General features: G+C 46.8%; 1 protein-coding gene across 1 annotated transcript; it reads right to left on the bottom strand.

Annotated features, from left to right (window-relative positions):
• Window positions 1-150: 150 nt before the first annotated feature.
• Window positions 151-26363, bottom strand: MIEN1 (migration and invasion enhancer 1). Its single transcript, XM_082271864.1, has 4 exons — window positions 26240-26363; window positions 15547-15644; window positions 15377-15453; window positions 151-249 (listed from the first exon to the last, which is right to left on the bottom strand). Exons 1-4 carry the CDS (start codon window positions 26266-26268, stop codon window positions 166-168), a joined length of 288 nt encoding a protein of 95 aa, XP_082127990.1. The 5' UTR covers window positions 26269-26363; the 3' UTR covers window positions 151-165.
• Window positions 26364-27976: the final 1613 nt, after the last annotated feature.

Below are 27976 nucleotides of genomic sequence, written 5' to 3'. Positions count from 1 at the left end.
TCTTTACACTGCCATACTGTCAGACATTGTACACTGCCATACTGTCAGACATTGTACATCTCAGGAATAAGTAGTAAAAAAAAAAAAAAAAAATTCTAGTCCTCCAGAGAAAAAAAAAATAAGTGACATGATGTCATAAGGCTGGACGCAGGGCTGGAGTCAATGTTACAAGATGATGCAGGGTGCTCTGCTGTTAGTGATTTCCTCCACAGGTTCTCCTCTGCTTGCTTTCCCAATTGCCTCCATCAACTACAGAAGAAAGAACGTTACATGTTGTACACTGTGACATTTTAATTTCTAAAATGAATGTCTTACAAACGATTATGTTGTTTATAAAAGCATAACTTCCTTAGAACCAAGACCTGTAAAGAGGCCAGGCATCAACCTTTGCAGGCACATGGCGTTTGCTAAAATATACTAATATATATATATATATATATATATATATATATACACATACACACACACACACGCCTCTGCCTACAATGCTGCATTACATATCCTTCCATAATCATAACAAGACAAGGTATCCACAAGGTTACTATTGTGAGAAATACAGCTGCTTCCTATTGTGGCACAGCAAAGGGCTTGATCCATAGCTACGCTGCCTGTGTCCATAGACACAAGCCGGCTTGGCCCCTGCTCCCTTATTACAGGATTCGATTGACAGCAGCAGGAGCTAATGGCTCCCACTGCTGCCTCTCTGTACTGTGAGGAGAGATACACTGCTTAAAGTGGAGTTCCACCCAGTTTAGTAACCTTAGATGTATGTAATCCCCTTTAAAACTACTTTTACCAATGGAAACTTTTTTTTTTTTTTGTTGCTAGGAAATACCTTATTTTCTGCTTTATTCATCCTCTCCTCACTTCCGGGTCCGGCCGCCAATTACGTCATTCGGCGATTCGCAGGGGGTGCTGGGATGTATCTCATGGGATGAAATCTCGCATTATTACACAGGAGTCCTGAGCTGTACTGTATGCATTGAATTGAGGCCGTGCTCTGCCCCGCCTCCTCTCAGTGAGCGAGGACTGAAAGCATTATATCCTCACTGAGAGGAGGCGGGGCGGAGCACTGACTCAATTCAATGCATACAGTACAGCTCAGGACTCCTGTGTAATAATGCGAGATTTCATCCCATGAGATACATCCCAGCACCCCCTGCGAATCGCCGAATGACATGATCGGCGGCCGGACCCGGAAGTGAGGAGAGCATGAATAAAGAAAATAAGGTATTTCCTAGCAAAAAAAAAAGTTTCCATTGGTAAAACTAGTTTTAAAGGGGATTACATACATCTATGTAATCCAAGTTATTAAAAATGGGTGGAACTCCACTTTAAATTTGTGATTTTGCTAAACTCACCACATTTTATGGCAAATTGCTGAAGAAAACCAGGTAATTTCAAGGGTTCACATACTTTTTTCTGGCCACTGTATGTAGTAGCAGTTTATGTGGACTTGTTCTGTAATGATGATGTTTTATCGCTCCATCCAAGCCACTGCTTCAGTTCTAATGAGAAGCATAGGTGATTTTCTTTTTGTTTAATCATCCTGTACCACTTTTAGTCTATACACCCCATAATAATTGCCAATATGTCTGAAGGACATACAGAATACGGAAGCCATCAAGATGTCTCATTAGAACTGAAGTGGCTTGGGCAAACTGAAACATCTTCACCATCCCAGAACAAGTCCAGTTAAATGACAAACTTCTTTATGGTATCCTCAAGGCCTTCAGGGCAGATACCCAAGTTGATCTGAGAAATCCGTTCAAGTTGATATATGCATTCCCCCCTCTCCAGCTCCTGCCTTGTCTGCTTCAGGGAATAGAGAGGGAAGGCATTACTGTTCTCATTGCACTGAACTGGCCCTGAAGAGCATAGTACTTGGATATAGCCTGACTCCTATCGGACATTCTCAAGCTCTCAATGTTTCCTGCTTCACAGTCTCTGGCTTGGCTTTGGAAGTCCAGGTTCCAAGAGACAGGGGTCTTGCACTCCGATTCCCACTTTGCTGAAGGACTGAAAGCCTGTGTGCATTGGAGGCTGGGCCAAGCACTGACCCCCTTGCATTCCTGTCAACCTTAGAGAAGCAGTTGCTGAATGGACTCAATTTAGGCAGCCTGCGCATATCTCCAGTTGTGTGATCAAACACATCATTCATGCTTTATAGGCCTTAACCCCTCACGTGAATGAGGCCTAAAAGGTCAGGTTTCTGCTTTGGTTGTGCTCGTTCAGAGTCCACCAATTTCCCACTCCTTAGTCAGAGCCTTTGTGCAAGGGGTGGCTCCCACTAACCCACCAGTACACTACTCACTAAGTCCATGTGGCCTAAATCTGCTGTGGTCTATCCTTAAGAGACCACCCATTCAGGATACTTCTGTCCCGTACACAAAGTTGCCTTTCTCATGGCTATCGCCTAGATTAGGAGAGTGTCTGAGCTTGTGGCTTTGTCTTGTATGGAACCTTTGCCTATTCTTCACAAGGACAAAGTTGTTTTGAGACCAGGAAACCTCTTAATGCTTAAGGTGGTCTTGGCGTTTAATTCAAGACATAGGGGTTGATTTACTCAAACTGGAGAGTGCAAAAATCTGGTGCAGCTCTGCATAGAAACCAGTTTCCAGTTTTATTATTTTTTGTCAAAGCTTAATTGAACAAGCTGAAATTAGAAGATGATTGGCTACCATGCACAGCTGCACCAGATTTTGCACTCTCCAGTTTTAGTAAACTAGTGTTGCCTTCCTTTTGTCTGGCTCCAAAATTTCCCAAAGAGATTGCTTCCCAGCAGCCATGGCTAGGCTCAAGCGTGTTCCGATCATACCCACTAGGAAGCCATCACTGCACACCATCAATCGTAGGCAGTGAGGCATTTCCTGGCCCGCAGCTGCACATACACCAACACTAGGGTAGGAGCCTTGGCGCACAATCTGAAACACGGCGCAACTGGCCTTATTGGTATATTACAGGGTTTTGTACTATAGGTGTGATTCGGTTCTGGATGGAGCCTCTGGGTTAAAGTCTCAAGGTAATGCCTCTAAATCAGGGATCCTCAACTGTTCTCCAGCTGTTGTGGAACTACACATCCCATGAGGCATTGTAAAACTGAAATTCACAGACATGACTGGGCAGGATGAGAATTGTAGTTCCTGAACAACTGGAGGGCCATAGTTTGAAAAAATTCTAATGAGGTGGCTAGACTGTTCCATGGATCAGCAGCAGTGTAAAAGAGCTAGAAGCAATCTCTGCAAGAATACAAAAGGAGAAGAAAAATACACACACTGCCTATGATTGCGGTGTGTGGTGACCGCTTCCTGGCGGGTATGATCCGAACACGCCTGAGCCCATCATTAGCCACGGCCCCGATTCATCAATCTGGTACCTTTTTTTTTTTTTTTTTTTTTTTTTTTTAATGTTGCCTGAAGGCTCCAAAAAGACATGCTGCCTGTAAATTTACACTTGCTAGGTGGAGGATTTGACCAATCCTTACTTAGGTATAAGTCTTGAATGGTAAGGCTTCTTCCTTTCTTCCACAAGCCCACTCCAACGGAAGGTTGGTGCTTAGTGAACTTTTCAACATGAGGCTTTGTTTTCCCAGGTCTGTAAGGTTCTTCTGCTTCTATATTCAGCCGTACTTATAATTACCATTGCCCACCCGTTATGCAATTGCTTTTAGATGACCTAATAGTCTAAGAAATATCTCTCCTGTGTCCCATGATGTACAACTAAGAAAACAAGATATTTGACTTACCTAAAAAATACTCTTTCGTTCATTGATGGACACAGCTCCTGATCTTCTTAACCATTGAGTTATACTGCCACCTACAGGAGTAGGACACTAGGCAGAAAAAAAAGTCTGGCTATGCCTATGGGCTGTCCCCGGGGGTATACTCCCTCTCTGCTTTAGGTCTGTTTTTTTCTGCCTAGGCAGGAGTAAGGACCTAGTTCCTAGCTGGGATCTCTGATCGTGGCAATTTTTTCTTTTTAGATATTTTTCTCCTGTTTTTTTTCCTGAGATCTACAATCCACTGCCGGACTGGGCAACGGGCTGGATAATCTAGATCCAGTGGTCACCCCAGTCTGGCCAGCGAGCGCGTACAGACCTAAGCTCCACGCTAGGTTGGCCGTGACATAGCCCCACCGGACGGGGGCTGGTCTGCGTGCTAAACTCTTCGCGAGGTTGCATACGACCAGGTTTCGGCCCGAGCTGCAGCGTTCCTCCTGGCCAACAGCCCCCCATTTCGTTGTAGAGAAGTTTCTGTCTGGAGCGGTGCCCGTCTGGTTCCTGGTATGGGGTGGACGTGGACCCCTCCATGGGGATGGTCAGACCCCTGGGTTCCCGTTAGGCACCCCCCTCATCAGTCTGGTAGTCCCTATAGGCCATCTTGCCCCCCCACTTCGCTGAGGCTGTGGGGTGGCCTGGTCCACCTCCTGCGGTGGGGGAAGGATGCTGTGCTGGCGATGAGGGTGGGGAATCTGCTCTGGTGGAGGCCCCCCCCCCCTTCCTGTCTGTGCCATTTTATGAGGCATAGGGATCCCTCCTGGGAGCCTCGTGGTGCCGCCATTTTCTTGTAGCCTGTGTGCTCAATGCACGGTGGCCATGATTGTGTAGTCCGGTGGCCATTTTGCGCTGGTTTGCGAGTGAAAATAGTGGCGGCAATTTCGGCGGTGGGAGCCCCTCCTCATCCCCTGGTGCTGACTCCTGGATCTTTTCACTTCCTGATCGCCGCACGTACAGTGTCTCCTGGTGGCTGCAGGTGCCTGTTTCTGCTGGGTGACGAGTCTGGTGGAGTCCTCTCCTACTCTGCTGAGGATTGATTAGGTACTCTGTTACTGGCGACCGGGGGGTGTGTCCCTTAGCAGTGTGTTTTACACCTTTTTTGTGGGTCCCCCTATTGACTCATGGAGTCCTTGGAGCACATTTTTACAAGCTTATCCCCTTTCAGAGGCTGCGGAGCCCTCTGGGTCCCAACCATCCATTGTTGCACTGACGGCAGTCCTGGAGTCCTTTGTGTCCCGGGTGGAGGTGGTTTTTGGGCGAAGGGCTAGCATAAAGCGCTCCCTGCCTCATCTGTCTCCTTAGATCCTGAATCTGATTCAGCCGTCGCAGACGTGGGTCACTGCCCTGAGTTCTCAGATAGTGAGGATGATTCCTCCACTCCTGTAGCCATGCACAAAAAGGTGCTGGTGGATGCACTAATTGTATCGGTGTGTGAGACCTTAAAGAAGGAGGACGCAGCTGAAGCTGCAACGGAAGTGTTGGTTCCCTTTGGCACTCCCAAGCCATCCAGAGTGGCAAAGGTGTTTCCCTTCCTATTTTGACAGAATTTGTCGCTGAAGAGTGGGAATGACCAAAATGTTCCCTTTGTAGTCCCTAAGCAATTTGCTATGCGGTACCCCTATGAGGAGTCCCCTCTGAAAAAGTGGACTGATCCACTGGTGGTGGACCCTCCAGTCTCCAGATTGAACAAGGCAACCATGATTCAGGTTGAAGAGTCCCCGGCCTTTAAGGACCTGGCTGACAGGAAGGCGAAGGCTGTGGCCCACAATATGTACACTGTGGCTGGCTTGCCACTTAGGCTAGTATTTACCATTGCACTGGTGTTGCAAACTCTGACCGAGTGGGCTAAGCTTCTACGCCGTGACCTGGAGGGAAGAGCAGCTCCCCCCTGCCTTTGCTGAGCTGGCGGACCAGTTGGTCCAGGGCTGCAGTTTATCTGTGATGCCTCTTTGGATGTGGCTCCCCTAGTTGCTAGGCTGTCTGTTTCAGCAGTGGTCCTTCAGCATATTTGTTTGGCGGACCAGACTTCTAAAAAGGCCTTATTTCATCTACCCTTTCGAGGAGATCGCCTGTTTGGAACTACCCTGGATGACATCATTAAGGGTCTCCCAGGGGGAAAGAGTACCTTTCTTCTGCAGGCTGGTAAGGGTAAGGACCCTCGTCGTAAAAGTGGGCCATCCTTCTCGGCTCATAAGAAGTTTTTTAGTCCCTCAGGGGGCGACTGACAAGGGATCAAAGCCTTTCAGGGCCTCCTGTGGTGGATCTAAGCGAACTTGGTCTGGCAAGTCGAAAGCGGGCTTCTCCAGACCCACAGACAAGGCTCCTTCAGCATGAAGGTGCGTCCTTACCCATATCGGGGGTGGGGGAGACGTCTTCGCTGGTTTCCGGACCCATGGACTTCCCTGGTACAACACAAGTGGGTCCACAAACTCATACGGTCCGGCTACAAGATAGAGCTTCGTTCTTACCCTCAGGAAAGGTTCTTTCCTTCCAACTTGTGCCTGTCCTTGGACCGCTTACAGGGTTTTTTTGGGACGGTGCAAGACCTATTACTTCAAGGGGTGATTGTCCTGGTTAGGACATCGGAACGTTTTCAGGGGTTTTACTCAAACCTGTTTACAGTTCCCAGGAAGGAAGGCAAGGCGCGTCCGATTCTGGACCTCAAGGCGCTGAACTGCTTTGTACGGGTACAGAAGTTCAGAATTGAGTCTATTCGCACGGTGATGGCATACCTGCATTAGGATGATTTTGTTGCCTCTATCGCCATCAAGGACACTTACCGTCACATTCCAACATGCAACGGTCACCAGCGATTCCTCTGCTTTGCCGTGGGAGAGGAGCATTATCAGTTTGTGGCATTACTCTTTGGTCTCGCCACTGCTCCTCGGGTCTTCAAAAAAGTGTTAGCCCCGGTGCTAGCATTAGTACGACAACGGGGGGATCGTGGTACTGGGCTACTTGGACGACCTCCTTCTGCAAGCAGAGTCTCCTACTGCTCTGGTGGAAAACCTGAAGATCACCATACGAACTGAGGGAATTTGGCTGGATTCTGAATTTTCAGAAGTCTGCTCTGGTTCTGTCCACAGAGCTGGACTATCTGGGTGTGGGTTTGACTCTGGACTCGCCCTTAACCGAGTCCTGGAATTGTGAGCAGTCAGACTGTGCCTGGAACATTGGACAGATCATGTTCAGGGAAGTCGAGTGTGCATTCAATCAGCCAATGCCACCGCTGTGGCTTATGTCAATCACCAGGGGGGCACAAGAAGTGTCCTGGTGGCTTTCTAAGGTGGGCAGAAAGTTTTGTTCCAGTCCTCTCTGCACACTTCCCGGGGTGGAAAACTGTCAGGCCCATTACCTCAGTCGGTAGGCGTTGGACCAAGGGGGGTGGTCCCTTCATCCGGAGGTGTTTCAACAGTTGTGTTTCTGGTGGGGCATTCCCAAGGTGGATCTGTTGCCATCTCAGCTCAACAGAAAGGTGCAGAGGTTTGTGGCTCGGTCACGGGATCCTCTGGCGGACACCACAGACGCGCTGGTGGCCCCGTGGGGTCAGAATCGTCTGATTTACGCCTTCCCTCCTTTCAAGCTTCTGCCAAGACTTCTACACAGGATTGAGGCAGAAGGGATTCCAGTCATCTTCGTGGCCCCGGACTGGCCTCGTAGGGCTTGGTACGCCGATCTGGTGTGGCTGGTCACCGACGTTCCTTGGAAGCTTCCTCTCGGGGGGGGGGGGGGGGGGGGGATCTGCTGTCCCAAGGACCAATCTTCCATCATGCTTTACAGTTGCTGGCTTTGACAGCTTGGCTGTTGAACACCAGGTGCTGAAGGATAGAGGTTTGTCTGAGTCGGTGATTCCAGCGCTGTTAAAAGCTAGGAAGTCTACTTCTAGGAAGATCTACCATCGTATGTGGAAGACGTACATCGCCTGGTGTGAGTCTCTTGGGGTTCATACTTGCTTTTTTTTCGGTGGCTCGGCCTTACTTCAACGGGTTGAGCAGAAGCTGGCTTTGAGTACTACAAAGGGCCAGGTGTCAGCCTTGGTGATCTTCTTTCAACGGCCCTTGACCACACACTCTCAGGTGTGGACTTTTCCTCAGGGAGTTCGGCACTTGGCTCATCCAGTGCGGTTTCCGTTCTCTCCGTGGGACCTCAATTTGGTGCACTGTCCTAAAGAAGCTTCCTTTTTAGAATCTTCGGGAGATTCCCCTGCTTACGCTGTCCCAGAAGGTGGCCTTTTTGGTGGCTGTAGGTGGTTCTTCACCCCTGTCTGTCGTTCCTTCCAAAGGTTGTCTCCGATTTTAATTTGAGTGAAGACACTGCGTTGCCTTCCCTGTGTCTCCGGCCAAAACTTCAGAAGGAAATTGCTTTGCATGCCCTGGATGTGGTCCGGGCAAATAGGGTGTACCTGGCAGCTACGGAGTCTTTTAGGAAATCAGATGCACTCTTTGTGCTCACGGATGGGCCTCGACAAGGGTTGTCCGCTTCCTCTACGAACAGTTCCAGATGGATCAGACAGGCGGTGGTTCAGGCCTATTCCATCAAGAGTCAGGTTCCTCCTTTCCCTGTCAAGGCGCATTCTACTCAGACGCTCAGTGCCTTCCATTATCAGGCGTCAGTGACGCAGGTTTTCAAGGCAGCCACCTGGTTGTCGGTGCACACTTTCACAAAGTTCTATAAAGTGGATGTGTTGGCATCTGCAGATGCTTCTTTTGGCTGCAAGGTTTTGCAGGCTGCTGTTTTGAGGACCTGGTCCTCTTTGAGGATGTATTGTTTTATTCAGGTAGGTTCCAGTTGTTTTGGTTGAGCTCCTGTTTATCTAATTGGCTAAAGTTAAGAATGGGCATTTTCTTTTTCGCTGTTCCCATACCTCATGTTTAACACTGCTTTGGGACGTCCCAATGGTTAAGAAGATCAGGAGCTGTGTCAGTCAATGAATGAAAGAGAAAAAACTGGATTTTTGTACTTACCGTAAAATCCTTTTCTCTATCGTTCATTGACAGACGCAACTCCATATCTTCTTTAGACCATTGGGATGTCCCAAAGCAGTATTTTCATGAGGGGTGGGAAAACCACGCAAAAAAGAACGTAACTCCCCAAAAGGCTAAACTTCGCCAACCAGGTAATATGGAGCTCACCTAGCAAAAACATACACCCTCAAAAAAAAAAAAAAAGATTCTTTAAACAACAGCCTGCAAACCTTGCAGCCAAAAGAGGCATCCGAACATACCAACACAACAACTTTGTAGAATTTTGTGAACGTATGCACATACGACCAAGGTGCCGCCTTACAAACTTGCATCACTGACGCCTGATAGCGAAAAGCCCAAGAGGCACTCAGCGCTCTAGTAGAATAGTAGAATGCACCTTAACTGGGCAAGGAGGAACCTGACCCTTCAGCGAATAAGCTTGAACAAACATGAAAAAATTTGCAGCAGATGCAGCCATTCCTTTACAAGGTCCCTCAGTAAGAACAAAAAGAGGATCTGATTTTCTGAAAGACTCAGTAGCCGCCAGGTGAGCCCTGATCGCCCAAACCACATCCAAAAGAATGCAAAGCAATTTCCTTAGAATGCTTGGGACAGAGGGAAGGCAGCACAATGTCTTCATTCAAATGAAAATCAGAAACCACCTTAGGGAGAAAATATGGATTTGGTCGGAGTACCACTTTATCTCTGTGGACTACCAGATAAGGTGAACGGCAGGAAAACACCGCCAATTCAGACACTCTGCGGGCAGAAATGATGGCTACTAAAAAGGCAACCTTCTGAGACAATGAAAGCAGAGGAATCTCCCGAATGTCCTTAAAAGGAGGCTTTAAGTCCCACGGAAGTAGCGGGGACCGCCTCGGAGGAGCTATATGGTGCACTCCCTGAAGGTAGGTACGAATCAAAGCATGCATAGCTAACGGGCGTTGAAACTATATAGCCAAGGCCGACATTTGGCCTTTAACAGTGCCCAAAGCGAACCACTGTTCAAATCCTTTCTGCAGAAAGGCCAAACAAAGCAACCGAAAACAAGCAAGGGTGCCCCCTTAGTGATTCGCACAATGATAAACAGTCAGGTCCATAAATATTGGGACATCAACACAATTCTAATCTTTTTGGTTCTATACACCACCACAATGGATTTGAAATGAAACAAATAAGATGTGCTTTAACTGCAAACTTTCAGCTTTAATTTGAGGATATTTACATCCAAATCAGGTGAACGGTGTAGGAATTACAACTGTTTGTATATGTGCCCTCCCACTTTTTAAGGGACCAAAAGTAATGGGACAATTGACTGCTCAGCTGTTCCATGGCCAGGTGTTTGTTATTCCCTCATTATCCCATTTACAAGGAGCATGACGCATATACACCTACCTCCTGAAGAGTGTTCTTGATCTGGCCAACTGTTGAAGGGTTTTTTCTGCACCAGGGAAAGAATTCTTCGGTCATCCACCACAGTTGTTTTCTGTTGTCTTCCGGGTCCTTTGGTGTTGCTGAGCGCACCGGTGAGTTCTTTCTTTTTAAGGATGTTCCAAACAGTTGATTTGGCCACACCTAATGTTTTTGCTATCTCTCTGATGGGTTTGTTTTGTTTTTTCAGCCTAATGATGGCTTGCTTCACTGATAGTGACAGCTCTTTGGATCTCCTATTGAGAGTTGACAGCAACAGATTCCAAATGAAAATAGCACACTTGAAATGAACTCTGGACCTTTTATCTGCGCCTTGTAAATGGGATAATGAGGGAATAACACACCTGGCCATGGAACAGCTGAGCAGCCAATTGCCCCATTACTTTTGGTCCCTTAAAAAGTGGGAGGCACATATACAAACTGTTGTAATTCCTACAACTTTCACCTGATTTGGATGTAAATACCCTCAAATTAAAGCTGAAAGTCTGCAGTTAAAGCACACCTTGTTTGTTTCATTTTAAATCCATTGTGGTGGTGGATAGAGCCAAAATTATTATAATTGTGTTGATGTCCCAATATTTATGGACCCGACTTATCTTCCTGGAAGTCGACTTCCTAGCCTTCAATAGCATAGGAATCACAGAGTCAGAAAGACCTCTATCCCTCAACACCTGGCTTTCAACAGTTATGCCATTAAAGCCAGCGACTGTACAGCAGGATGGAAGATCGGACCTTGAGACAGCAATTCTTTCCTGAGAGGAAGTCTCAAAGGAGCATTGGCAACAAACCTTACTAGGTCTGCGTACAACGACAGGCAAGGCCAGTCTGGAGAAACCAGAATCCCTTCCACTTCTATCCTGTTTAGAAGCCTTGGCAGAAGTTTCAGCAGAGGAAAGGCATAAATCAGCCAATACCGACCACAAGGAGCCACCAGTGCGTCTGTGGCATCGGCCAGAGGATCTCAAGATCTGGCTATGAACCTCTGCACCACCTTGTTGAGGCGAGAAGCAAACAGATCGACCTCGGGTATCCCCCACCTGACACAGGAGATGGAACACCTCCAGGTGTAGGGACCATTCCCCTTGATCCAATACCTGACAACTCAGTTAATCCGCTTGCCAGTTCTCCACACCTGGGATTTGCACAGCAGATAGGGCTGGGACAAACTGTTCCGCCCAGGCCAAAATTTCGGCCACCTCCCTGGCCGCCAAGACACTCTTGGTGCCCCTCTGGTGATTGATGTAAGCCACAGCCGTGGCATTGTCCAATTGAATCCGAACAGAACAATCTTGCAGACGAGTTGTCCATTGGCTCAGACAAAGCTTTATTGCTCTGAGCGCCAAAATATTTATCAGTAGTTTGGACTCTTCTACTGTCCAGGTTCCCTGGGCACAAAACTTCCCTAGTACCCAGCCCGACTGGCTGGCGTCCGTGGTTACCACCGTCCAAAACAATGGGAGGAAGGACTTGCCCTGGCATAGTGCTGGAGAATGAAGCCACCATAAAAGAGCAGATCTTGTGTTGTGGCTCAATCGAATTAAAGTGTCTAAAGACTTTGGATCCTTGTTCCACTTGACAAGAATCTCTCTTTTCAAAAGGTCTGGTATGGAACTGAGCAAACGGAACCTCCTCGAAGGTTGATACCATCAGACGAAAGGCCCACATGCAAGTTCGCATGAGGATAGATTGTTTGCCAACAACAACCGGATTGCCCCCTGCAACTTGTCCGGGATAAGAAAGATCCTCACCAGGGCTGAATCCAGTCAGGCCCAGATAATCCAGTCTCAAGGAAGGTATCAGGGCGGATTTCTTGAAATGATGTTCCACCCGAACTCCTGCAGGGAGCAGACAGTGATCGCCAGGTTGTCCATCAGGTCTGAATGAGAGTCTGCTCTCAATAGGATATCATCCAGATACCTGAGTACCGCAACAATGCCAACCCTGGGGCCAGTACTTTGGTAAACACCCTGGGAGTGGAGGCAAGACCAAAGGGTAACGCCACAAATTGATAATGTTGTTCTACTACGGCAAAGCGTAGAAACCGCTGGTGACCAGCATAGATAGGGATGTGCAGATATGCGTCCATGATATCTATGGAGGCCAAAAAGTCTCCCTGGTATAGTGACGCCACTACGGTTTGCATGGATTCCATGTGAAACCTCTGTACCTGCACAAAGCGGTTCAGAGCCTTGAGATCCAGAATTGGACGCACTTTGCCCTCCTTTCTGGGCACAGTAAACCGGTTTGAATAAAACCCTTGAAAGCATTCACGAGAGGGAACTGGCACAATCATCGCTTGCGACAGCAGATCCTGCACTGCCTCCCATAGATTCCTTAAACGGTCTGGAGATGGGCGCAGGTTGGTCAGGAAGAACCTGTCCGATGGACGAGACCGGAATTTAATCTTGTACCCCGATTGGATCAGTTCGTGAACCCATCTGTCCTGAATCAAGGAAGTCCAAGGTTCCAGAAAGAAGCAAAGACGTCCCCCCAACCCAGAAGCGGATGAGGGCGCCCCTTCATGCAGATCGGGACTGGCCGGTCTTTGATTTACCTGACCACGGCTTCTTGGAATTCCCAGACCTGAACGGCTTTCCTTTTTCTTGTGACCCGGAGGCACGAAAAAGCCGCTTATGAGCAGTCTATGATGTGGCGCCTTGCCCTTAGAAGATTGAGGGAGATGAGTATTCTTCCCACAGGGAGATGAGTATTCTTCCCACCCGTAAGGCCTTTGATCAACTCCAGAGATGATCCAAACAACCTCTCCCCCATAAAGGGAAGATCCGTCAAAAGCCTTTTTGGAACCCTGGTCCGCAGACAAGCTTTTTAACCAAACCATGCATCTAATCGCAATCCCCACTGCCGACACTCTGGCCACTAGGGGAGCCGCATCCAGAGATGGATCACACATGAACACCAGAGCTTGAGCCATCTGGTCCATTAGTTCCAGCACCGCTGGGGGGAGCTGCTCAGCTTCCAAGTTACCTCTTAGTAACTTCACCCATTCAGTAACTGTCTGACACCATGACATTCACAAATATTGGTTTCAATATGGAAAACCGCACACTGTAGTTTTACTGCTAAAGCACAGGCTGGCTGCGCAGAATCAAGTATATATACCTGATTCTGCTTTTCAGGGTAGGGGGGAGCATCGGTTGTGTTGCAATTAGTCACAGCACAAGCCGATCAGCGGGTGGGTGCCTGCCAGTGGATGACCGCTGTCACCTGCTGATCAGCAAAAGGAGGAAGACAGGACAGAGCTCTGTCCTGTCAGTGTGCTAGTTTTTGTTTCCCTGCAAAGTAGGGAAAAAAACCCAGAACATCCCTTGGTAAAAGCAGTTCACAGTACACACAAACACTGGTTAGGCACACATTTAACCCTTTGATCTCCCTAGATGTTCACCCCTTCTCAGCCAGTATCATAAGTACAGTGACAGTGCACATTTTTAGTACTGATCACTACATTAGTTCCCACAAAATGTCAGTTGCAGATTGCCAGCCATACTATCGCAGTGCTGCTATAAATCTTTGATCGCAGCCATTACTAGTAGGAAAAAAAAAATGAATATTAAAATTCCAGTTTTATTTACCATAATTTGTAGATGCTATCACTTTTGTGCAAACCAATCAATATACGCTTATTGGGATTTTTTTTTACCAAACATATGCAGCAGAATACATATTCGCCTACATTTATGAAGTTTAGTTTTTTTATGGGCCTTTTTTCAAAATGTATGGTCTTCTTACGTTTATGCTGCAAAAAATAAAAAATAAACCAGTGGTGATTAAATACCACCAAAAGAAAGCTCTATTTGTGGGGGGAAAAAAATGATATAAATTTCATTTGTATACAGTGTTGCATGACCACGCAATAGTCAAAGTCATGCAGTGCCAAAAAGCAAAAAATGGCCTGGTCCTAAAGGTGGGTAAATCTTTTTTATTTCTGATGATCTCTGTACCATGCCAATGTTTTCAATAAAGGAACATTCTGGTTACTAAAAAGAAAAAAATGCTTGCGGACGAATCTGAAGCAATGCTGGCAGTGGGAGGGGTTATGCTGGGCGCTGTCAAACTTAGCTGTTTGTGTCCAGTCACCTGGAGGTGGAGCATAACCCAGTAGTCCAAGAATGCATTCTTCGGTGTCCTGTAATGTACTTTAAGAAAGGGATTTTTCCTGGAAATCAGTTTAACTTGATACCAAACTCAAATTATTGTAGACAATGGTAGCTTGACTGAAAATCTTAGCTGGGCCAATCACAGCTGTCAGGACTAGGACCCCAGACAGTAGTAAATATGTAAGAGAGGATGCAGCTTTCACTCCACACCACAATAAATACCCAGGGGTGTATATACAGGGTTTGCAGGGGTCGCAATTGCAACTGGGCCCCATGCTCCAGGGGGCCTGTGCAGCTCCCCTGTACACCTGGGATGGGGGGGGCAGCATATAGAGAAATCACTGTCATCCTTTTTCCTCCTGTAGCTGCAGGAGGAAAATGGAGGAGATTGGTTCCTCTGTATGCTGCCCCCACCACTCCTCCTATCCAGTTCACTTGTGTTCTGCTGTCTCATGGCCCTTGTGTGCTCCCCCGGTCCACCCCCCAACTGTGCTGCTGGCTTCCTCCCTTCCCTCTCCTGCCGGCTCCTGCAGGGGATGTGTCACAATAGAGAACCAGGAAGGGGTCGGTAAATATGTAATTTACCAGCTCCTTCCTTTTCTGAATGGACAGAGTCATAGTCAGTGACATTGCAAAAAATAAAATGATAAAAAATAATACAATTAAAATACCAAAAAATAAAAACTACTGACACCAGTGGGTGAGCTTCTAGGATCGCAAAGGTCACACTTGCCACCGGGCCCTGACATTCCACCACCGTGGGGAGGCCTCAAGGTGGCAGGAAGGGGGCCCACTGCAGAACTTGTGAAAGGGTCCCGCAATGAGAGTAAAGGGCCCCAGGATCAGTGGGAAGAGCCCCAGGCTTGAAGGGAAGAGCCCCGGGTCTGAAGGGTCCTTCATGGTTTCTTGCTCCGTATCCTAAAGGTTCTAGTTACACCTCTGTAAATACCCATTCACATATTAGAAATATACAGTATCAATCATGTAGCTTTAGAGTAAAATAATTTTTTGGTTTTAAAATAAAAGTAACTTTGAGGCCAACTTGAAGATATTTTTTTTTAATGGAAAGAGATTTGAGAAAAAAAACTTACATCTTTTTCATGAGGGAAGCCACCAAGTGCCAGCTTGGAGAAAACACGTTGTCCATTTATTTCAATTTCAAAAGCTCCTGAAAATAAAACCACTTTAGAATAACAGGGATCACGGGAGCACCCTTACAACATAAAGGGTCACATTTTGCAACATGAGGTGTAATACTCACCTGTTCCACCAGGGCGGGAGTCAATGGCCACATTAGGGAACTCCTCCCGTACTGCATTAGCCAGCTCCTCATAATGGGATTTAAACCCACATGGCTCACTAGAATGAAAATAATAATGACATCTCCGATTAAATTAAAGGTCATACACGTTGGGGTCTATTTTCACACAACTTTCACTGATTTTAACTGGATAAATTGGAAAAAGTGTAAACCCCCGGGGGTACGTGCATCTTATGTAAAAAAATAAATATTGTGTTATGAGATGTTCTAGAGGCTGGTGATGCATACAATCTATCCGGAAAGTATTCCTAGCGCCCAACTTTTTCCACATTTTGTTATGTTACGGCCTTATTCCAAAATGGATTAAATTCATTATTTTCCTCAAAATTCTACAAACAATACCCCATATATACAATGTGAAAGAAGTTTGTTTAAAATCTTTGCAAATTTATTTAAAAAAATTAAATAAAATCCCATGTACGCAAGTATTCACAGCCTGTCATGAGACTGAAAATTGAGCTCAGGTACATCCTGTTTCCACCATCCTTGAGATGTTTCTACAACTTGATTAGAGTCCACCTGTGGTAAATTCAGTTGATTGGACATGATTTGGAAAGGCACACACCTGTTTATACAAGGTCCCACAGTTAACAGTGCATGTCAGAGCACAAACCAAGCCATGAAGTCCAAGAAATTGTCTGTTAAACCTCCGAGACAGGATTGTATGGAAGCACAGATCTGGGGATTGGAATCCCAATGAGCACAGTGGCCTCCATCATCCGTAAATGGAAGAAGTTTGGAGCCACCAGGACTCTTCTTAGAGTGATCAGGGGGAGAAGGGCCTTAGTCAGTTAAAGTAACTCAGTGCCGTATTGCGGAAAAATGGCCTGGTCATTAAGGGGGAAAACCTTCCGGTCAAGAAGTAGTTAATGAATTTAAAAAAAAAAAACCAGCAAGGTTAGCCCAATTTTTTTTGTATAATGTGAAAGATGATATTACGCCGAGTAAATAGATACCTAGCATGTCATGCTTTAAAATTGCACACATTCGTGGAATGGCGCCAAACTACAGTACTTAAAAATCTCCATAGGCGATGCTTTAAAAATTTGTAACGGTTACCTGTTTAGAGTTACAGAGGAGGTCTAGGACTAGAATTATTCCTCTCATTCTCATGATCCCGGCAATACCTCACATGTGTGGTTTGAACATTGTTCACATATGCTGGTTCGACTTACGTATGCGTTTGCTTTTGCGTGTGAGCACGGAAGGATATTTTTTTTTTTTACATTGTCCCTTTATTTTCTGATCACTTTTATTGATGTCACAAGGAATGTAAACATTCCTTGTGACAGTAATAGGCAGTGACAGGTACTCTTTATGGGGGGATCTGGGGTTTCCAAACCCCTCCTCTGCACTTAAAAGCATTAAAAATGACAAGTTCGGCTGTTTAAAATACTGACATTTTTAAAAAATCTGGCACCTTTAGGGTTCCAGTAACCGGAAGTGATGTTATGACATCGCTTCCGGGTCACTAGATCTGAGACCCGATCAGAGCCGATTCCGGCTTTGTTTGGGTCTCTGGCGAGCCAGCCGGATGGGAGAACCTGGATGAAGTGGTGGAATGCGGTGGGGGGGGGGGGGGATGTCCCGTCCCGCTGCTTGTGATAACAATGGAGTGGCTGCTTAGCCGCATCAATTGTTATCACAAGAAAACCGACTGATGGCTCTAAAAACGGTACCGGGGTGATGCCTGCAGCTCTAGGCATCACCCCGGTTCAATCACTTGAAGCCAATGACGTACAGGTACAAGATTTTGCGGCAAGTGGTTAAAGTAGAACTATAGGCAAAACCTTTTTTCTTTCCATTTTGGATACAGTAAGGAAGGGTTATAACCCCTGTCAGATTTTCTTTTGCCATCTGTGTCCCATTGCAAAGATTTCCCTTCACTTCCTGTCCTATAGCCAAACAGGAAGTAAGAGGAAATCCCTGCAAATTAGGGGAAGAAAAGGGGAGAAGGCAGGAGAAGGGAGAAAAGAAGAAGGGAAGGAGAAGGAAGGAAGGAAGGAGGAGAAAGGAGAAAAGAAGAAGGGAAGGTAGGTGAAGAAGAGAGAAAAGAAAAGGAAGAAGGGAGAAAATAAGAAGGTGAGGAGGAGGAAGGAAGGTATGTTTAAAAGTGAGAACAGAAGAAGGGAAAAAGAAAATGGGAGAAGAAAGGAATGAGTAGAAGGAAAGAGGGAGAAAAGAAGAAGAGAAGGAGAAAAGGGGAGAAGAAATTAATGAGGAGAAAAGAAAAGGAAGAAGAGGGGAGAGGAAGGGAGAAAAGAAGGGAATGAGAAAAGGGGAGAAGAAAGGAAAAGAAGAGAAGAGAGAAGGAAGGAGGGAGAAAAGAGAGGAAGGAATGTAGGTGAAGAAGGGAGAAAAGAAGATGGGAAGGAGAAAAAGGTAGAAGAAATGAATGAGAAGGGAGAAAAGGGAGAAGAGCGGAGAAGGAAGAAAGAGAAGCGAGAAAAGAAGAATGACAGCGATGAGGGGAGAAAGAAGCAGGGAGGAGTAGGGAGAAACAAAGATGGGAAGGAGGGGAGAAGGGAGAAAATAAATGGAGTAAGAAGAAGGGAGAAGGTAAAAAGAAGATGGGAAGGAGAAGGAAGGAGGAGAAGGGAGAAAATAAGAAGATAAGAAGAAGAGGGGAGAAGGAAGAAAAGGAGAAAAGAAGAAGTGGGGAGAAGGAAGAAAAGGAGAAAAGAAGAAGTGGGGAGAAGGAAGAAAAGGAGAAAAGAAGAAGTGGGGAGAAGGAAGGAAGGAGGAGAAGGGAGGAAAGACGAAGGGAAGGAGAAGTGGGAAGAAAAAAGGAGAAGGGAGAAAAGAAATGGGAAAAGAAGTGGAAGGAGATAAGGGGAAAAGAAAGGAAGGAGGAGAAAAGAGGAGAAGAAATGTAGGAGACAAAGGAGAAAAGAAGAAGGAAAGGAGAAGGGAGAAAAGAAGAAGAAGGAAGGAAGGAAGGAAGGAAGGAGGAGAAGGGAAAATTGAAGATGGGAAGGAGGGGAGAAGGGAGAAAAAAAATGGGAGGAGGGGAAGGAGAAGTAGGGAGGAAGGCAGTAGGAGAAGAGAAAAAAGAAGGAGGGAAGAAGGAAGGGAGAAGAGAAAAGGAGGAAGGAAGAAAGGAAAGAACAAGAGAAGAAGGAGTGAGAAGAGAGAAAAGAAGAGAGAGGGAGGAGAAGGGAGAAAATGGAAAAGGAGAGAAAGGCAAAGGTGATGAGGGGGAAGGGAGAAAAGTATAGGGAGGGAAAATGAGTGGATAGAAGAGAGAGTAGGGGGGGGGGAAGGAAAATGTGTATAGAATGGAGGAGAGAGAAGGGAAGATGGAAAAAGAAGAGGAAGGTAAAGGAAGAGAGAGAAAATGAAAAAAAAAAAAAAAGAGAAAGGGAGGGACTTCAATGAAAATAATAATATAATAAAAGGAAAAAGACATCTCATACCCTGTAACCCAGCCTTTTTAACCAGGGTTCCTCCAGTCCAGAGGTTGCCAGGGGTTTCTTGATACGATGGAGAATTTCTACCCCTCAAATAGATAATCACTGACACTAATGATCTCCGAATTATCTGTATGGGAGGGTTCTTCCTGCTGACCGCCAATGTGGGGGAGCGCTCTTCCTGCTGACCGCCAATGTGGGGGAGCGCTCTTCCCGCTGACCGCCAATGTGGGGGAGCGCTCTTCCCGCTGACCGCCAATGTGGGGGAGCGCTCTTCCCGCTGACCGCCAATGTGGGGGAGCACTCTCCCCACTGACCACCAATGTGGGGGAGCACTCTCCCCGCTGACCACCAATGTGGGGGAGCACTCTCCCCGCTGACCACCAATGTGGGGGAGCACTCTTCCCGCTGACCACCAGAAAAGGGAAAAAAAAATACATAGCAAATTCTGCTCTCAAATAAAGACTGCCTTTACAGCAAAAACAAAACTCACATCATGAACATATCTTTACCGGGAAAAATAATCTTAGTAGGACTCACACCACCACATCAGACATCAAACCTGCGAGGTCAAGAAACAAAACCACCCCCATTATGCATGCAGCCCTTCTTCAAAAAGAAGATATTAACCAACAAAAGCTAAGGACATGAAAGAAATAGCATAGGAAAAAATCTTTTCACCCAGAGATGGACAGTTAACCAAAGGCAGGTCTGATATTCCTCCACACCCTTATCCAGACTGCTCGAGGCTCCCTGCCCTTCTCAAGACCCCGAATCTTCCCAACCTCACCCAGAATATCGTACACCCCAACCTCAACAGGGAGGACTTTCTTTCGCAGGGTAATCTGGCACCGTGCATTCCACGTGAAGTAACGGACAACTATACTAACTAGAAAAAGTGTATCCAAATCAAAAATCCCAGCCCCGTACACCCACTCCGCATAACTCATGCGATAAAGAAAGGGGATGCCTAGAGCCCTCCCCACCCTTTTATACACCTCTATATTAAAGGGACACTGGAGCAAAAAGTGGTCCATAGACTCCACTTTACCAACACACTCCGCTCTAGGACAATCTTGATCATCCACAGGGCGATGCTTCAGGTTCCCTCTCACATAGAGCCTTCCATGGAAAGCGAGCCAGGCTTGATCCCTAAACTTCAAAGGGATTCTTCCCAAGTTAATTAAACGCAACCCCTCCATCATTACGGGGCCTCGGCAATACCTAAGGTTAGCGACACACTGAAAGCAGAGCCCAAAATCCTCTTCTCTAGAAGCTTTCTGGGGAGGGACTTGATATCCCCCACTGTCACCTGCCACTGCCTAAGTATTTTCAGACAATGGGGCAACATAAGCCGGAAGCTTGCCATGTCGAACTCTCAGACTTTTCACTGGCCTGCAATCTTCCCAGCATCGCAGAAAAGGCCTAAACCAAGATTGAAAAATATCCACCCATCCCGGGGTGATTGAGGGGTCTTTACCTTTTGACAGAAGAATCACAGCGGATTGCCTCATGGAGGGAGGGAGAGAACCCTCTTCTAAACAGCTGCTATAAACCTCCGCTAAAAAGGGAGCCAGAATGGACTTAAAACACTTGTAAAATTCAGCTGTCAACCCATCTGGCCCAGGCGATTTTTTGGTAGCCAGCTTCTCTATAGCATGAACTACCCCATCCGCTGAAATTGGTTCTGTCAAATCCATCAAAGGCAATGTACCATTTCCCAATCCTGGAGTAGAATCCAGAAAGCTTTCCATCCTGTCCCGACTTAGGTCCTTTTTTCCCAGAAGGTCTGCGTAATATGACCTGAAGATCGCCAGGATCCCTGATCTAGACTTCACCAGGGAACCCGTACTATCCCTCAGACCTATGACTGTCTTAACTGCTATGCCTTGCTTACAGTTTTGGTAAGGATCAGGCGAGTGATATTTCCCATAATCTCTCTCCAGAACCAAGGAGGCATGCCGGTCGTATTGACACTACCTAAGAAGAAGCTTTACCTCAGAGATCTCCCCTGGATCTCCTCCATACGAGACAAGACGATCAAGCTTCCTCCGCAAATGCTGGTAGGCAATATACATACCAAGCTGCTTCTTCTTACTTATGGCCTTGAAAAGTCCAATCGCCCTTTGTTTCACAAGCTCCCACCACTCTGACTTACTGCTGCAAAAGTCCAGAATAGAAACCTGTGCTTGAAAAAAATCCTCAAAGGATTGTCTTACCTCTACATCCATCTTCCAGGAGAGCCGAATTCAGTTTCCAGGTACCCCTTCCCCTGGGTGGAGTGTCCGAGGCATTCAGAGTCACAGACAGCATACAGTGGTCAGAGAACTCCACCGCCCTCAACTCAGGAGCCGAAAAAGCAGAGTTCTCCTTTAAAAAAAAAAAACCTATCTATCCTACTCTGACTATTCCTTCTCTGAAACGTGAATCCCTAGCTGCCAGCGCAATGCTTAATTTGCATATCTACCAGGCCTGCTTGGCTAACCATATCTCTAAGAAAAACGCTATCGTAACCCAGCCTGTCTACGGAGCCTCTCATGTCTTCAGGCCTAATTATGGTGTTAAAGTCACCTCCAAAGACAACCTGCTGGGATGTAAAAAGGAAGAGCTTGATCCTTGTGAGGAGGCATTTCCTGTCTCATTTTGACTGCGGTCCATAGATATTGATCAGGCGCAGGTCCTGCCCCCTAACAGAGACGTCTAAGACCATGCATCTCCCAATTACCCGCCGGCACGTTACCATATCGGTTTTAAAAAGAACCGCAACTCCGCTGCAAGACACAGCCGGAAGAGACCAAAAGGAGGGACTGCATCTCCACTCCCTTTTTGCTAGATGGACATCGGCCAAAGTATTGAGCCAGGTCTCTTGCAAAAATAAAATCTCAGAATCAAACTCACTGAGCAAAAATAAGGCAATATCACGAGCTCTTGTAGATTTAATGCTGGCGCCATTAATAGTCGCCACCTTTATCAGAGCGGGAACTGCCATCAGGATGATTGGGGTAGTCGTTTCTTAACCTCTACCACACTCTCATCACCCGAAACAGCTCTCTTTACACTATGTGACTCCCCCTCATCCATAGATGATAAAGAAATAGATAAATCCGACACCAACTCCTCCCCTGATAAAAACAGAAAATGTGTTGCCAAGAGGAATCTCTCCTGGCTGTAAGGAGGAAATGACCGCTTTACTGGTCTTCCTCTTTTCTTTCTCCTTATCCTCTCCCACCCCTCATCATCTGAGTCCTCCACAACAGAGGGTGAGACATGGGACATGGACACCCCTCCCTCAACCCCATCGACCCCACCACCATCCAGCACCCCTGCACTCTCCTGCCCACGTTTGCGTTGCCGAGGGACAGGGACTAGACGTGGAGTAGGCCAAGGGGGAAGATCCACTATACCCGCCCCCCCAGAAGCTTCCGCTAGTCTGGAGGATCTACGCACAGTAGATGTAGGAACAACCACAGGAAGGACAGACTCAGGGACCACATCACCAGGGGAAACAGAATCTAAAACAACAGACACAGGAGGAGCAACAGTTTCCTCCCTAACTTCAGCTGCTTCATCTTCTTTATCAAGCCTCTGCAGCTCAGTCTCCAATCCTGACAAGTTATGCAGTGCCTCTGGGCACTGGCTATATGGATGACCCAGCTGCTGGCACAAATTGCACCGAATCTGGGTGCATTCTCAATCCTGGCACAGTGAAAACTTCTTGTGGGTGCAGGACGATGCAAAGTGGCCTTTATACCCACATTTATAACACACCTTAGCCTGACCTTGGTAGAAAATGGTCAGCCTATCCCTACCCAGAAAGGCTGAGCAGGGAAGGTGCTGAACTACATTGCCCAGCACCCCCAATTTTAGTGACACTGTCCATATCCCATGGTCATCAAGGACCTTCCGCAGTGGAGTGAGGACCTCGCCATATCGGCGTAGCCATACTATTAAATCAGCCTCTGGTATGGACTCATTACGCACCAAGATTGTCACCGACTTTATCAAAGGCTGCCTTGAGATCACCTTTGGCACCAAACCACTCCACTAAAGGCCCTTGCACCTCCTAAATCTCTCCCAGAAGAGACCCAAACTTTCAGGTTTTATAAAAGACAAATCAAATTCATAACTTTCCACCGGGCAAATCAAAGCAAAAATATCACAGGCTTTAAACCCCATTTCCAAAATCAACTCAGCCACCCTCCCCCTTACTGGCGGGGTTCCCTACCCCTCCCACCTCAACTGAACCACATTCCTCCTCCTATACCCACTAACCAGCCCCCCACCAAACCTCCCTGAATTGTGACTATTTACAGAATTACCACCACCCACCCTGGTGCAACTCCCCAAAACTAAAGCATAGCTTCCTATATTCCTTGCAGCAGAAAATCCACCAGTTTGTTTTGCAACATCTGACACACACTTAACAGATAACGATTGTACAGATTCGGGATTGATCTGTACAATCGCAGGAGGAGAAATGTCATTTTTATTTTCCCCAGCAATAATATCCCCTTCACCACCACCCACCACATTCATTGCTTTATGATTATTGTCATTTTTAATACTTGCTGGGATATTTGTCGTCTTCACAGCAGAATCCATAATTGCTGCTGCACTGGTAAGAGTTTCAGCTGTCATCTTCTCTTCCACTAGGACAGGGTCTTCAGCTGTGGAAATGGAATTCTGTTCTAACACAGCAACAGGTAAAACATTGCAGGTAACTTCCATGGCTGCTTCCACTCCAATTGCAGCACCATGCTGATTCCCTCCCCCACCAGCAATCAGCTGGTCAATCAGCCCTGAAACACTGGGGAGCTCTGGTGAAGGTGAAACAGACTCCTTGGAGCTTGCAGCCATTTTGCTTTCAGAGGGACTACTGGTCTCATCAGGAGCAGCAAAATCCATGCCTGGGGTGTTAGATGCAGGTCCATCCATATTCCTCTGATGATCTGCTGACTCCTCTGTCAGGGATTTTCCCTGCATGTCTGCACTGGGTTTGTTCACAGCAGAATCTCCAATAAGTAGCTGTATGCAGAGCTCCTTCTCACCTGGGACACCATCCACTACAGCAGGTGGGGCAGACATGCTGGAAGGCAGCATGATGTACTAGGATTTCTCCACCAATACGGTTTTTGCTGGCTTGAATCTCCTCTGCCCATCTTCAGGGACTTCTGATGGATCATCAGTAAATGCAAACTTGTCTGCTCTCAGGGGGGACTCCATCTGCTGGATGAAGGTCAGGGCTCCATGTTCCCTCTCAACCCCCTGGCTGATTGCCGCTAGCGATTCCCAGGCCTGACATGGGGGGAGAGGTGCAGAGGCAGATGGAGCCGGGTCATCCCTCACCTGAGGCTGCTGATCCACAGAACTTGCTGATGCTTGGCTGGCAAATCGCCTCTCATTGTCAAATTTTTCTTTAAAAACTCCGCTTCTGTCTTTCAACTTTTCCAATAATAAAGATTGTTTCTTTACCTTATCTTCCAAATCCTGTAACTCAGGCTTCATGGCTGTGCGATTTTTACTCCAGGCCTGACAGTCCTTGGCTCTGAAGGATTTATGTTCAACCTTCAAATCTTTAAGTTTTTCTTCAGCTCTTCCAATCGCCCTAAAACGATTGATTATCTTCTGGCTGAAGACATCCGCATTCTCACCGGGGCCTGGACCCACAGACAGGTCCTCCACTTCCTCCTCACTAGGCCCCGTGTCATCAGGGGGATCCCTCCCAGGGCCTCCCCCAGGACCAGGCATTGCTCCTGGGCCAAGCTAGCAGGCAAGGCCCAGGCTTGAAAAAGGCTGGTTCTCAGAGAGAGCTCCTTCAGTGTGTCCTCCTCCTCCTTCCCACTGACCACCAATGTGGGGGGCACTCTTCCCACTCACCACCAATGTGGGGGGCATTTTTCCCACTGACCACCAATGTGGGGGGCACTCTTCCCACTGACCACCAACGTGGGGAGCACTCCTCCTACTCACCACCAACGTGGGGGGCACTCTTCCTACTCACCACCAACGTGGGGGGCACTCTTCCTACTCACCACCAACGTGGGGGGCACTCTTCCTACTCACCACCAACGTGGGGGGCACTCTTCCTACTCACCACCAACGTGGGGGGCACTCTTCCTACTCACCACCAACGTGGGGGGCACTCTTCCTACTCACCACCAACGTGGGGGGCACTCTTCCTACTCACCACCAACGTGGGGGGCACTCTTCCTACTCACCACCAACGTGGGGGAAACTCTTCCTACTCACCACCAATGTGGGGGAAACTCTTCCTACTCACCACCAATGTGGGGGAGCACTCTTCATACTCACCACCAACGTGGGGAGCACTCCTCCTACTCACCACCAATGTGGGGAGCACTCTTCCTACTGACCATCACCAGCAGCTGTATATACAGTAATTATTAGTAGGGGTTCCCTCAGACCAGAATGTTATTTCAAGGGTACTTCCATGTTAAAAAAGGTTGAGAAAGGCTACTCTAAGCCACTCCTTTAACAGTGAGTAACATCCCATTCAAAGTTCAATACATCTTCTCTGTTAATACGGAAAACCAATCACTAAAGAGACTCCCCGATCGTTGGATGATCTGCACTCTCGGGGCTCTATGGTCGATGAGTGACTACGATATGCAGTGAAGTTGTCAGAGATTGGGGGTGCTGAATACAGCCACAGGCAATGGGACTAATGAAGGACAAAGTCTGCAATAGGATCTCTGCTATACAGTACCGGGACAAGGTCATCCAGCGCCCAGGGCAAGGATGCCAAACTGCGCCCCCCCCCTTAGGGTTAAGGTGCCCCCCAATCCCTGCAATAAACCACTGAGCCAAGGGCAACCATCCCTCCTGCCCATCCCTTGTCCTGGCCCTGCTGCTATAAGAAGGGGAGATACAGTTCTGCATCAAATGCAATGTGAAGAAAGCCCAGCAGCACAGGGGACATTACTTGTATTAGTCCAAACATATTGGCTGGGTATTTGATAGAGATCATTAGATTATAACCTCCTTCAGGGTGCATGGAGTGATGTGAATGTGTGTAAAATCAGCAGTGCTCAGTATAAGATCCACTCCCCATCATGTCATTGTTATATTTATAATATATATAGGTGATGAGAGGAAAATCACTGTCATCTGCCTATTATACAACATGGCAGCAGCATGATTATTATTTCCTGGCTCATCCTTCCTGCACCAAGCCTGCCACAGGAAGCCCAGCCTCATCTTACCAATATTCCACTACAATGTTCACCGCCATGATCACCAGGATGCTGCACTACTTCTAACAGCTGTCACACACCGAACCTCCTTCTTCTTCCTTATCTTCCGCCCTCACTGTGCTACACTTCCGCCCCTCACATTACAACACTTCCGCCCTCATTGTGCCACACGTTCGCCCTGAGAAATCATCTAGCACACTCTACTGGCGGTTTTATGTATTGCAATCCTGTATACAGTCTGAGGAATTCCTTCTCAAACTTTTTTCACACAGATGGGCTCTCCTCACTTTCTTCAAGTACAAATAAAGCACACAATGGGGACACAGACAGCAATAAAAAACTCCACAGAGGGTTAAACCCTCCCCCACTCTATCCAACACTTGAAAAAAAAAAAGTTTTCCCCAAAGAAAATGTCACATTGGCATTGATGGTAAAATACCTCAAAATCACCTACAGAGTTAAATTGTGTTTCATATGTGCTTTGGATGCGTTTGTACTAGGGATAGACCGATTATGGGCAAGGCCGATATATCGGTGGCCGATATGCACTTTCCCTGATATATCGATATCGGCCCCGGAACTGGCTGATATTTTTGTGATGTCATTTTGCCTTCTTAGGCCACCATTAATACATAAACATTCTGAAAGTACAATATAACATACAGTTGTTAAGTTGAAAAATACCCACAGTGTTAACCCCTTCCCTGCCAATGGCATTATTACAATAACAGTGCATATGTATAGCACTGATTACTGTAGTAATATCACTGGTCCCCCCAAAAGTGTCAAAAATGTCAGTTAGGTGTCCCGCTAAAAAATCATTACTAGTAAAAACTACTAGTAAACTTTACCAAAAATATGAAGCAAAAAACAATTTGGCCTGAAATGTTAAAAAAGTTGAATTTTAATTTATTTTTTAAAATGTTATATAGCAGAATGTGAAAACTATTGTTTTTTTTTTTTTTTCAGAATTCTCGCTCTTTTTTTGTTTATAGCGCAAAAAATAAAAATCGCAGAGGTGATCAAATACCACCAAAAGAAAGCTCTATTTGTGGGGGAAAAAAGGACATCAAATTTATTTGGGTACTGCGTGGCACTACTGCGCAATTGTCTGTTAAAATAACGCAGTGCCGAATCGCAAAATAGGGCCTGGTCATTAAGGGGGTAAATCCTCTGGTCCAGAAGTGATCTTCTCTACTTCTCCTGTGCTCCCTGTTTGTATTCTGCAGCCAGATTTTCTTAGGCCTGTAGTCCCGGTTCACATTTGTGCGATGTGGGAACGCTGCAAATATACAGCGTGTTCCCGCATTGCATCCGCACCCCTGGCAGTTCACACTGCCATATGCGATACGCAGGGGGGTGTCAATTAAAAGTTAACGACGCCCCCAGTTGCGATCGCATATCGCAGTGCGATCTGCAAGTTTGCACAGAATCGGATTGCACTAGTGTGAACCACCATGCGATCCGATTCTGCTGCGGTTAAAAAAAAGGGTCCTGCGCGTGTTGGGTGCGGATGCGGTGCGAATTCAGCCATACAAACTGTATGGCTGATTTTGCACCGCACAGAGATCGCATGTCATTTTAGGAGCAGTGCGCTCCGAATTACATGAGATCTCTGTGATTGCACTAATGTGAACCAGCACTTAGGCAGAATACAAATAGGGAGCACAAGAGTAGTAGAGAAGATTTTTTTTCAAGAAAAAACAGCCACAATAAAAAAATTATACTCCATCCCCAGGATAAATG

The sequence above is a fragment of the Pelophylax lessonae genome (assembly GCF_965119305.1).
Source record: "Pelophylax lessonae genome assembly, chromosome: 11".
Taxonomy (NCBI): Eukaryota; Metazoa; Chordata; class Amphibia; order Anura; family Ranidae; genus Pelophylax; species Pelophylax lessonae.
This window is presented reverse-complemented; position numbering and strand designations above follow the sequence as displayed.